Source organism: Somniosus microcephalus, unplaced genomic scaffold (assembly GCF_052327205.1).
Source record: "Somniosus microcephalus isolate GS21.2 unplaced genomic scaffold, FLI_Smic_1.0 unresolved_chr5, whole genome shotgun sequence".
NCBI lineage: Eukaryota > Metazoa > Chordata > Chondrichthyes > Squaliformes > Somniosidae > Somniosus > Somniosus microcephalus.
In genome coordinates this window covers 18,688,215-18,701,368 of record NW_028225183.1, presented here as the reverse complement: position 1 = coordinate 18,701,368, position 13,154 = coordinate 18,688,215, and the positions used below count along the sequence as shown (strand labels likewise).

Below are 13,154 nucleotides of genomic sequence, written 5' to 3'. Positions count from 1 at the left end.
TAGCTTGAGGGGCTGTATTAGTTTGATGCGCTTTATTAGATATTTTATTTTTATTTGGTTTAATAGATTCATTAGCTTTAGCGTATATATTGGTTTGAGAGGTACTGGTCGTTTAGGACATGGGAAAATTAAGAGCGCAGCCCCAGCCCAGAGTGCTGCACTGAGAGGGCACTCTAGCATTTGCAGTTTGATTACTGAATGAGCACAACAGCATGAAGGACATCACAGAAACAATATGAGATATGAGATGCACTGAAGGTGTTTGAAACAACAAACCTAGTGCTGGGAGAACACAGCTTGCAATTTCCATTGGTTAATTAATATGATCAGAATTCTCAAGTCTTTGGGGTTTTCAATTTAAAACTCAGTGCTAAATATATTCCATTATAACAGGGAATTAACTTGGCTGTCGTAACTTGTTTGTTCAACCTTTTAACAATGTTGCAACCTCAATCTCCCCGTGGAGATCGCGCAGGGTATAAATGAAAGGCTGTGGGATTCGGCTCAGAGTATAATTCAGAGAGATTGCCTGCAGCACGGACACATCGCTTCACACAGAAAATGTATCACACATTTGAGAGTGTCCAGAAAATATATTACATGATCCTTGCCGTCATTGGAGTTCCTGGTAAGTGATAATAACCATTGAAGTTGTGTAAATCTGTATGTGAGCTGTTCTCTGCTTTAGCTCTCTGGCTGATAATGTTACATGCTCGTCTAGTGGACATAGTTTTACAGACGTGCGATCAGTGTTTGGTAATTTCGTTAAGTCTAGTGTCTTGACACAACCTGTTTAATGCCATTTCCTGAACTGAAAATATACCTGTTTGTAGCGCACAGGCTCTCTGGATGATCAAGTTATTGCCGTTAGTGGAATATGATGTACAGTTAAATCAGTCCTCATTCCGGGAAATGTCTCTGAGAAAAGGTGTTAGTGCAATGGTCTGTCACTGTAAAATTGTACTAAGTGTGGGTCACTAACCACAGTGGAACACCTGACCCCAGTGACTATGTATTACTTGGAGTATCTCTCACTGTAGAATTTTACTGAGTGTGGGTCACTAACCAGAGTGGAACACCTGACCCCAGTGACTATGGATTACTTGGAGTATCTCTCACTGTAGAATTTTACTGAGTGTGGGTCACTAACTGGAGTGGAACACCTGACCCCAGTGACTATGGATTACTTGGAGTATCTCTCACTGTAGAATTTTACTGAGTGTGGATCACTAACCAGAGTGGAACACCTGACCCCAGTGACTATGTATTACTTGGAGTACCTCTCACTGTAGACTTTTACTGAGTGTGGTTCACTAACCGGAGTGGAACACCTGACCCCAGTGAATATGTATTACTTGGAGTATCTCTCACTGTAGAATTTTACTGAGTGTAGATCACTAACTGGCGTGGAAGAATTCAGTTCGACTTTGTAATCACTATTTTAGGTGACTGATTTCTCCCCTCCATTTGTTTTATGAAGTGCAGCTCGGAACAGAGTGTAGAGCTGCGAGTTTGGTGAGAGAGGGAGTTCGGGGAGGGAGCTGTTACTTTCTTTTTCTATCTTTGTCAGCTTCCAGGAGAGCAGGAGTTACAAAGCTTTACAAGAGGGTACGGAGAACCAGCGGACGTTCGGCTCAGTGGCACCACCCCGCTCCCGCTCCCCGCATTTGGAGAAAAATAAAAGGTGACATCACAGGAAAAAGGTTAAGGGATTGGTTGGTGAGTATTTTGCTCACTGCCCTTATCATTTAAAGCCAAGAACATTTATTAGTAATTGTAAGGTTTCAATAGTACTAATTTGTATCAGTAACAAATCTTATTAAAAGTAGTATCGTTTATTAATTAATAAAAATAAAGTAATTAAACCTCTATAATTAATGCAGGGCAGGTGATGTGTGGCGACTGCAGTACGTGGGAGCTACTGGATGCGTGATCCAGGATGAGCACATCTGCGGTAAGTGTCTGCGGCTCGAGGAGCTTCGGCTCAGAGTTGATGAGCTGGAGGCCGAGCTGCGGAAACTGCGATGCATCAGGGAGGGGGAAAGTTACCTGGCCACTTTATTCCAGGAGGCAGTCACACCCCTTAGGATAGTGTCTTCTGATTTGGTCAGTGGTCCAGGGCATGAGTATGTGACTGCGAGTGAGGCAGGTATGGGGATCCAGGACGTGGAGGAGCCTCAGCCTTTGCAATTGTCCAACAGGTTTGAGCTTCTTGCGAAAAGTATGGATGAAAGTGGTGGCTGCAGGATGGATGAGCAAACTGACCATGGCACCGAGATACAGGAAGCCGTTCAAGCGGGGGTAGTTAATAGGAATGTAGCAGTAATTTGGGACAGCATAGTCAGGGAATAAAAACAGTTCGCTGCGGCCAAGAGTGAGATTACAGACAGCTGTGTTGCCTGCCCGGTGACAGGGTTCGGGACATCTGCTCTGGGCTGGACAGGAACTTGCAGGGTGAGGGGGAGGAGCCAGTGGTCGTGGTCAATGTAGGTGCCAACGATATAGGTAGTACTAGGAAAGAGGTTCTGCTGAGAGAGTATGAGCAGCTAGGGGTTAAGCTAAAAAGCAGAACATCAAGGATAACAATATCTGCATTATTACCCGAGCCACGAGCAAATTGCCATAGCGTAAATAAAATAAGAGTGATGAATGCGTGGCTGAAAGCCTGGTGTGGGAGAAATTGGTTTCAATTCCTAGGGCACTGGCACCAGTAGTGGGGAAAGTAGGATATCTATATTTGGGTCGGTCATCACCTGCACTGTGCTTGGACCAGTGTTCTGGCGAGTCGTATAATTAGGGTAGTAGCGAGGGCTTTAAACTAAATATTGGGGGCATGGGATCAAATTAGGGAAGATGTTGTAATTTAAAGATTAGAGACAAGGCAATAGAAAAAGATATTAACGTGGAAAATGTTAAACAGACAGTGACAGAAATTATAGAGAGTACACAGCTAAGAGTAAATCAACAGATAAGGCTAGAGGTTACAAAAGTAATATAAAGACAAAACTAAAGGCACTGCATCTGAACGGAATTAGCATGCGAAACAAAGCAGATGAACTGAAAGCGCAAATAGAAATAAATAAATCTGATTTGATAGCCATTACAGAAACATGGCTGCAGGGTTATGTAGATTGGGACCTGAATATTGAAGTGTACATGATATTTAGGAAGGCCAGGAAGGTGGTAAAAGTTGGAAGGGTGGATCTGTTAATTAATGATGGTATTAGCACTATAGAGAGTGATGACTTAAGTTCAGGAAACCAGGATGTAGAAGCGGTTTGGGTAGAGATGAGAACTGATAAATGCAAGAAGTCACTTGTGGGAGTGGTGTACCGGCCAGCTAACAGTAACCACATGGTAGGATGGAGTATAAAGGAAGAAATAATGGGAGCTTCTCAGAAGGGTTCAGCAATAATCAGGGGATTTTAAACTGCATATAGACTGGAAAAATCAGACGGGCAAAGTTGGCATCGATGAAGAGTTCTTGGAATGTTTTCTGGATAGTTTCTTACAAAATCACGTTCTGGAGCCAACCAGAGAGCAGGCTAAATTAGACCTGGTGTTCTGCAAGGAGATAGTATTAATCAATGACCTCATAGCGAAGGCGCCCCTAGGTAGCAGCGATCATAATATGATTGAATTTTACAATCAGTTTGACAGAGAGAAGAGTGGGTCCAAGACTTGTAATTTAAGCTTACATAAGGACATTTAAGAGTGCATGAAAGCAGAGCTAGTTAAAGTGAACTGGCAAATTAGGTTAAGGGACAGATCAATAGAGTTGTAGTGGCAGACAATTAAGGGGATGTTTCAAAATACACACAATATATGCAATCGAACGAGAAAGGAAAATATCAAGGGGAGGAACCACCATCCGTGGTTAACTAAAAATTTTAAGACAATATTAAACTTAAAGAAAAAGCTGAAGCTTACGCAAAGATGGGTGGCAGGATTGGACAGAATGTAAAAAACTGCAAAGAATGACTAAAAGATTAATAAGGAGAGAAAAATTAGTGTACGAGTGAAAGCCAGCTAGAAATATAAAAACAGATAGTAGAAGTTTTTATAGATATTTATAAAAGAAAAGATTTAACAAAGTTAGCATTGGTCCTATAAAAAGTGAGGCTGGGGAATTAATAATGGATAATAAGGAGATGGCTGTTGAATTGAACAGGTATTTTGCATCGGTCTCCACTATAGCGGATACAACTAAAATCCCAGAAATAGCTGAAATCAGGAAATGGAAGGGAGGGAGGAAATCAAGATAATTATAATCACCAGGGAAGTGGTACTGAGCAAATTGTTGGAGATGCGGTCTATCAAGTCCGCGGGCCTGATTGACTTCATCCTAGGGACTTAAAAGAAGTGGCTAGTGAGATAGTTGATGCGTTGCGTTTAATTTTTTTAATTTCCCTAGATTCGGGGAAGGTTCCTTTAGATTGGGAAATAGCGAATGTAACTTTATTCAAAATGGAAGGGAGACTGAAAGCAGGAAACTACAGGCCAGCTAGCTTACCATCTGTCAGAGGAAAGATGTTAGAAACGATTATTAAAGGTGTTGTAGCAGGGCACTTCGAAAAGTTCAAAGTAATCAGGCATAGTCAACATGGTTTTGTGCAAGGGAAATCATGTTTAACAAATTTATTGGAGTTGTTTGAGGAAGTAACATGTGCTGTGGATAAAGGGGAAACTGTGGATGTACTGTCCTTAGATTTCCAGAAGGCATTTGTTAAGGTACCACATCAAAGGTTATTGCAGAAAAGAAAAGCTCATATTGTAGGGGGTAACATATTGGCATGGATACAAGATTGGCTAGCTAACTGGAAACAGCGAGTAGGCATAAATGGGTCATTTTCTGATTGGCAAGATGTAACCAGTGGTGTGCCACAGGGATCAGTGCTGGGCTTCAACATTGTACATTTGTATAAATGACTTGGATGAAGGGACCGATCGTATTGTTGCTAAATTTGCGAATGCCACAAAGTTAGGTATGACGATACATTGTGAAGAGGACATTAGAAGTCCATAAAGGGATATAGATAGGATAAGTGAGAGGGCAAAGATCTGGCAAATGGAGCATAATGTGGGAAAATGTGAAGTTGTTCATTTTGGCAGGAAGAATAAAAAAGAAGCATAATATCTAGATGGTGAGAGATTTCAGAGCTCTGAGATGCAGAGGGATTTGGATGTCCTAGTCCATGAAGCGCAAAAGGTGCAGCAAGTAATTAGGCAAGCTAATAGAATGTTATAATTTATTGCGAGGGCAGCACGGTGGCATAGTGGTTAGCACTGTTGCCTCACAGCGCCAGAGACCCGGGTTCGACTCCGGCCTCGGGTGACTGTCTGTGTGGAGTTTGCACATTCTCCCCGTGTTTGCGTGGGTTTTCTCCGGTTGCTCCGGTTTCCTCCCACAGTCCAAAGATGTGCGGGTTAGGATGATTGGCTATGATAAAAATTGACCCTTAGTGTTAGGGGGATTAAATACGTGGGGTTATTGGGATAGGGTGGGATATGTATTGGTGCAGGGGTTACGGGGATCGGGTGGGATATGTGTCGGTGCAGGCTCGATGGGCCGAAATGGCCTCTATCTGCACTGTGAGGTTTCTGTGATTCTGTGAATTGAATACAAAAGTAGGGAGGTTAAGCTACAGTTACACAGGGCATTGGTGAGACCACACCTGGAGGACTGTGTACAGTATTGGTCTCCTTATTTAAGGAAGGATGTAAATGCGTTGGAAGCAGTTCAGAGAAGGTTTGCTAGACCAAAACCTGGAATGGGCAGGTTGTCTTATGAGAAAAGTTTGTGCAGTCTTCGCTTGTATCCGATGGAGTTCAGAAAAGTAAGAGGTGACTTGATTGAAACATATACGATCCTGAGGGGTCTGGACAGGGTGGATGTGGCGAGGGTGTTTCCTCTTCTGCGAGAATCTAGAACTAGGGGTCACTATTTAAAAATAAGGGGTCACCCATTTAAGATGGAAATGAGGAGAAATGTTTTCTCTCAAAGGGCGGTGGATGCAGAGTCTTTGAATATTTTTAAGGCAGAGGTAGATAGATTCTCGGTTAGCAAGGGGGCGAAAGGTTATCGGGGGTGTGCGGGAATGTGGACTAATCGGATGAGCCATGATCTTATTTAATGGCGCAGCAGGCTCGAAGGGCCGAGTGGCCGACTCCTGCTCCTAAATCCTATGTTCGAAATTGATGGCGAAAGAGAATATTTTTGCTTTTGGGTAAAGATGTTTTAAAAACGCGTATGAAGTGAAATGCATTGATATTGAGCTGCAAGAACAGAAACAGGTTTAAATACTTTTCTTACACTAAGAGTAGTTACTGTATGCACTTCAGTTGTTTTAGTGCTGAATATTCCCCTTCCCCCAACACGTTCCTGTAAGCCTGTGGGTCATGAGTGCTGAATTTCATTATCTGTCTACTAGTCAGGATGAATATTAGGCTGTGGTTTTTGATTATTGCACTTCGGAAACTGATTAATGTTTGACAGATCAGTTCTTATCTATGATTCAGAGGGCTAGAAATTCATCATAGCCTAGGAATGGGCTGTAGCATTAGAAAAGTTGGAGAATTAGTGTCAGGCGCTAATGCTTTAGCGAGCATGCAACATTCATGCACAATGCTCAAATAAATGATTGGAAATCTATTTCAAGTTTTTAACCACAAGCTCATTGGCGTTACACTCAAAGGGTGGACCAATATCAGTAGCACTCTAATCACAAGTCATGATTGCCGCAGGCTTTTTCTTGTTCTGGAAGGGAAGGATCATTGATGCTGCAGAACTTCATTCTCAGCATGGCTGGCTGTGCAGCTGCCTCAGCAAGCTTCAGCAGGTCAAGGAAAAGGAGTTGGAGGACTAAAGCAGCTGTAGTCATTGCAGATCCATGCCCCAGGGAGAGTGCCTGCAGATTCTGCGATTAAACATTGGAGGCATTGGTGTTCGCTGTGGAGAGATGGATGGCGGTGCACTACCCAGCAAGTGGCAGAAGGCCCTCGCCAGAAGCCTTCTGCACCATGGGTAGGGAAGTAGCGCAGCACGTCTTGGGCAGAACTGTCATCCCCTGGATCCGCACAAAGTGCAGGAAGAAATTTAGCGACTTCACTTGCGTGGACAGGGTGAGTGAATGCTTCTACAAATCTATGTACCGCCATCTGAACCAATCTTCACACTCCACGAAAAGCACCACACCCGCAGCACTCAAGCACCAACAAAATCTATCTACCAACACTCACAGCCACATCTCACACCTTGCACACAAAGACACCTATACACCGATGGCAAGCAAATCAGCCAATCACATTGTTCCACAATCACTCACACACTTTCCTTTCCTTTCCTTCCTTTCCAAGGTCGTTCAGAACAGGAGGGGGCAGTAGCGCGCATGCGGTGTCCAAGTCGACACCTAACCACTGTCTGCGCTGGAGAAACGAGTGCTGCAGATTATTGGGCGCCAGGTGGTGGATGCCGTGGCCCCCGGCGACGTTGACCCCCTTGGGTACAACAACGGTATATTCTATCCTAATCCTTCTTCCAACATCCCTCTTCCCCCTCACGCCACAAGCCATTCACACATTCCCCCTAATCAGACTGTATGCATGCATTTCTCCCCTTCTGTCCCCTCCCCTCACCTTAGCATGACTCTTGTGCCAGTAAGATTTACAGTAATGAGCAAGCAGCTGAGCAGCCTGTCCCTGAGGGCACTATACAGAGCGAGGTGGAAGAAGAGGAGGAGGAAGAACACACCGAGTCATTGCCTCTCTCTCCCTTAGGCACCAGCTCAGACACTGGCACTACTCCTTCTTTACAGGCTAGTATAGTCGCCGGATCTGCAGAAGGGAAGGCACCGGTGACGAGTGGGCTGCAGCAAGGTAAGGGGGAAAGGGTAGCTCGGGGCCCATCTCCCAGGAGGGCGAGTTCGACTGGGAGTTCGGCTGCACAGGACTCAGATCAGGACCCCGATGGTGAGGCTGCTAGAAGAATGGTGAAGGGCATGCACAGGGAGATGATAGGTGCAATAGCAAGGTTGCCCGAAATCACATCGGCAATGATAAAGAGCATGGAGGAGTCCACCCACAAACTTGCACAATGCTTTGCACACACCTTGTATCCCATCATTTCCAGTCTGCAAGGAATGGTAGATTCCCAGAGAGACCTTGAGTCCCAGACCCGAAGACGCCTGTGAATGGCAAGCTGGCAGCTTCCATTGCAGCACAGGCAGAACTGACACAACGTTTAGTGCTGTAATGCAGTGTTTTCTTGGTGGTATCCAAACTCAGACAGGTGCCATGCAGTCTCAGCTCTGACAGCTGCCATCGTGGCTGAGTCTATCACTGTCGACCAGAGCTTTCACGATATCTCAGCAGGTCAACAATCTGTGTTCCAACAGATTTCTTGGGATGATGTGGTGCTGCCCCGGGAGAGTGTCAGTGCATCAGTGGAGCAGGAACCTGCTGTCTTCTCCAGAATCACAGCATTCCTGCTCCCACAAATGCCACTAAGCCTTTGCCTGTCATCCAGCCAGCCCAGACAACTGCCGCCCGTGCTGAGGTGGTGCAGTCTCTAGCTGGCCCTTCCAGGCCCAGAGCTGGTTGAGTCGCTCTTCAAGACCATCTTAAGTATCCCGCAGGGAAACTCAGCAGCCTTCCACCAGTCCTGCTGCAGCCACTAGGTCAAAACATCGTAGGAGCACTGGCGTGGGCAAATACACAGTAACGAGAAGCACCCAGCGACTGCACAGGCGTGAATAGTTAATTCATTTTTATTAAGTATGTGTTCACTGATTATTCATAAATTTATTCATTAACTTTTGATCCTTGAGTGGTGTCTCTCACTTCTTCTTTGCGCTGTGATATGGCCTGAAGTAAAGATGGTGATGTGGTGAGCAATGGAGATCTGTGGTATACTTCATTCGTATGTCAGTTATTTGAGTTGGTCATGGACCGCCCTTCTGGAAGGCTGATAGAGTGGATGTCTCCTCCCTCTCTCCTGTTGCTCCTCCTCCTCGTCTACCTCCTCGTGGTCCTCATCCTCCTCTTCCTCCTCGAACTCCTCCTCCACATCCTCCTCACCCTCTTCCTCCTCCTGAGGTGCTCCCGTAATCCCAGGTGGCAAGGGCTGGGCTCCCAAGTTGTGGCGCATGCAGCAAACATCAGGAAATGTGACACCCGCTCCAGCAAATACTGGAGGGCTCCTCCCGATCGGTCAAGGCAGTGGAACTGTTGCATCAGCATGCAGATGGTCTGCTCGATAATGTTCCTGGTGGCAGCATGGCGCTCATTATATGACTGCTGGGCAGGGGCGTTGGGTCTGCAGAGGGGAGTCATGAACCAGATGGAGAGCAGGTAGCCCTTGTCTCTGACCAGCTAGCCGTGAGCTTGATGTGGTGGCTGGAAGAGTGCGGGCACACCAGTCTTGGGCAGGATGAAGGCTGGTGCGTATATCTGAGGTCCACCCACCATTCTCTGCCAGATTCCCTGGTCACTGGAACCTTCTCCTCTTTTACAGATTTTCCGTCCTTGCCTCCCCCTCTGTTATTCTGCTACAGCCATTTATTCCTGATCTGGTCCAATCTTTTATTTCTTTAATTGTCCTATCTCCCTTGACCAATTATCCATTTTATTCCTGGATCACTTCTGCCCTCCACCCGAGCATAGACCTCTCAATTGTTCTTTCCTCCCCTCCCCTACTTTTCTCTGGCTCTATCATTGCTTTAAAACTGTTAATATCTAATATGTTTCAGTTCTGATGAAAGATAGTCGAACTTAAATGTTAACACTGTTTCTCTCTCCACAGATGATGCCTGACTTGATGTGTGTCCACATCATTATCTGTATTTATCAGAGTTACAGCATTCTTAATATTGTGCTTTTGATATCGACCAGGCGGGTTCGGTAGGCAGGGTATAGTTTTGTCGTTGACAGCTTCCCTGCATGAAATCAGCAGGATTGGCCAGCTTGGGTTTCAGTCGGGGGGGGAGGAATCTGGAGAAGATCGCAGGACCAAGTCCATGGCCCTGAGATGCTGGGTGGCCGATCCTGGTTTTTTTTCCGATCCCCCGGCCCCGGGGGGTGATGGCTGTCCAATACCAGGGTGTGATCTGATCCCCGAACACGGGAAGGGTTCTGCAAATCCGGGGGCGGTCCAATCACGAGCCAGGATGGTAGTCCGATTTATCTGTTAAACTCGGAAGCAGGTGGTCTGGAGGCGGGCTGTGGTCGGATGGAGATTTAAACCTGATAATCTCTGACCCGACTAAAAAACAACCCGTTCTTGGTTATAAAATACGGCCCATATTCTCTGGGCCCAGATACGGAGAATGTTTGATCAATAGTTTGCATTCTCTTTTCCCTGCTCTTTTTTTCAGTTAATTTAGTGGCGATTGTGATCCTGTCCCGGGGAAAGTGTGGGCTCTCCACCTGCACCACTCGCTATCTCGTGGCGATGGCAGCGGCAGATCTACTGGTCATCATCACTGAGGTCATACTGAACCAGATCAATTGGTATTATTTCCCAATGTGTTTCCTGGTCATCACTCCTGTGTGTAGTGTTCGCACTGTCCTGGTCGGTGCAGCCACAGACTGTTCTGTCTGGTTCACCGTCACCTTCACCTTCGATCGATTTGTGGCCATTTGTTGCCAGAATCTGAAAACAAAATATTGCACTGAGAAAACTGCGACTGTGGTTCTGGCAACAACCTGCATTCTGCTCTGTTTAAAAAACGTTCCCTTCTACTTTATATTTAAACCAGGAGAGATAATCGACAATGTGCCATGGTACTGTTACGTAAAACCAAGCTATTATTCTGAGCCCGGTTGGGTCGAATATGACTGGCTTGACACAATTTTAACTCCATTGCTCCCATTCGCTTTCATTTTGTTGCTCAACGCTCTGACAGTCAGACACATTTTAGTGGCCAGTCGAGTCCGTAAGGTACTGAGGGGTGAGAGCAAGGGAGAGAATCGCAGTGACCCAGAGATGGAGAGCAGAAGGAAGTCTGTGATTTTACTCTTCACCATATCTGGCAGCTTCATACTTCTGTGGTCGGTATATGTAATATATTTCATATACTATTACATTAGAGGTGTAGATTCCAATTATCACAATGATTCTATATCTATCTTTAATGAAGTCGGATATATGCTGCAGAATTTAAGTTGCTGCACAAACACATTTATTTATGGGGTGACCCAGTCCAAGTTCAGAGAGCAGTTGAAGAGTGCGGGGAAATATCCGGTTGCCTCAATTATTCAATTAATTAAGAAGCAGAACAACTGAGCGCAGCCCAGATTCGGGTCCCAGTGTTTCCAGCCCATAAATCTAATACTTACCCCAGAATGCCATCAACTGTATTACATCAGGAATCGCTGGTGATCTGAAAATAGAACCATCGGCGGGGCAAGCACTTTTTTTTAGAACGCAGCAACATTTCTGACTGAGAGTTCTCACCTTGTCTTTCGGGACAGGACCACTAGCTTTTTGCATATTTAGTGCATCATTTCACTTGCAGCTTCCAGAGTAAGAGCAACGTCAATAGGAAGGCAGGCAGAGCTGAGCGGTAGTTCTGGTGCTTATATTAAAAGATTAAGCAGCACTGAAACCGGATATTCGGCCCAACTAGTCTGTGCTGCTTATTGTGCTCCTCACGAGATTCCTTCCATTGGGTCCACCTCATCTCAGCCTCTCAGCAAAAACATCTTACATTTATACAGCGTCTTTAACGGAGTAAAAGATCCCAAGGTGCTTCACAGGAGGTTACAGAACAAAGGTGCGGTAGAGAGCCAGTAATGTATAGGGGTGGATCCCAGAGCTTAGTGCCGAAGATTGACAGCTGCAGTTTGTTGGCAGCAATAAGTGTAAGAAGTAGATTCCCGACCCTGAACTGTCACAGAACTTCCTGCTCCTACATCGATTTGCAATGTATTGACAGAAAGTTGTTTTTGTTGTATCTGTTGGGGGATCTGTAACAGCAAATTTTAGCCAACCAATGAGAACAACCTTCAATTTATTTTACATGTTGTTATTTAATGTGTACTGAATTTTTTTTTGCTGTTCATATTCCACACTTCTGGTAAGTAATTTTCAGCCTCTGATCTCACTCTGTACTCCGGGCAGTCACTGAGTGGATAACTAGTGCCTGGCCCTGCTGTATTCTAACAGTAATGTGGTATTACTTTGTTCTTTTTGTCCAAGTTACTTTGTGAGTTTTGAAGAATTAAGAATAAAGATTATTGATTTGATTTGATTTGACATGAAATTGGTCATTTTCTTCTGAACTATTGATAGCTAGGAAAGTAAATGTTTTATTGTAAAAAAAAGTTGGAAATATCAATTTATTTACCGCCTGTCACAAACTTGGAACGTCCCAAAGTGGTTTTGCAGCCTCGGGTCAGGAGTCACACGCGGCACACATTGGGCGTGGGGCTGGAGCCGGAATCCGTGTTCAAAAAGCACCAATCACTGACATGATTGTGGCGTCATCCACCACAGGGCAAAAGGCAACAGCTGGCGGCCAAGTTTGTATCACCTATAGACGGCCAGGTTTGTGTTAACAACAGCCGGCATCTTTGTGTCACCTGCAGACGACCGTTTCTCTGTGACCTGCAGGCGACCGTGTTTCTGTCACCTACAGAAAGCCAAATTTGTGTCACTTACAGATGGTTATATTTGTGTAAGCTACAAACAGCCATGTTTCTGTGACCTGCAGACCGCTATGTGTAAGACACGTGCAGAGGTCTTCGTTGTATGACCTACAGACGGCCATGTTTGTGTCATCTACAAACGGCCATGTTTGTGTTACCTACAGACGGCCAGATTTGTGCCACCTACAGACGGTCATATATTTGTGTCACATACTGATGGCCATGTTTATGTCTCCTACAGACGGCCATGTTTGTGTCACCTACAGACGGTCATATATTTGTGTCACATACTGATGGCCATGTTTATGCCTCCTACAGACGGCCAAGTTTGTGTCACCTACAGACGACCATATTTGTGTCACCTACAGACGGCCATGTTTATGTCACCTACAGACAGCCAGGTTTTTGTCAGCTACAGATTGACATCTTTGCGTCACATACAAACTGTTTCCCTCACCTACTGACAACAATGCCTGTGTCACCAGCAGCTGGCCATGATTTTATCAGCT

General features: G+C 45.2%; 1 protein-coding gene across 1 annotated transcript; it reads left to right on the top strand.

Annotated features, from left to right (window-relative positions):
- Positions 1-10,432: 10,432 nt before the first annotated feature.
- LOC147087642 (putative G protein-coupled receptor 139) lies at positions 10,433-11,871 on the top strand. The gene has a single exon (XM_085977816.1). It carries the CDS (start codon positions 10,448-10,450, stop codon positions 11,279-11,281), a length of 834 nt encoding a protein of 277 aa, XP_085833942.1. The 5' UTR covers positions 10,433-10,447; the 3' UTR covers positions 11,282-11,871.
- The last annotated feature ends 1,283 nt before the right edge of the window (positions 11,872-13,154 follow it).

Coding starts and splice junctions, on each gene's coding strand:
- LOC147087642 (XM_085977816.1), top strand. CDS start 10,448: ATGGCAGCGGCAGATCTACTGGTCATCATCACTGAGGTCATACTGAAC.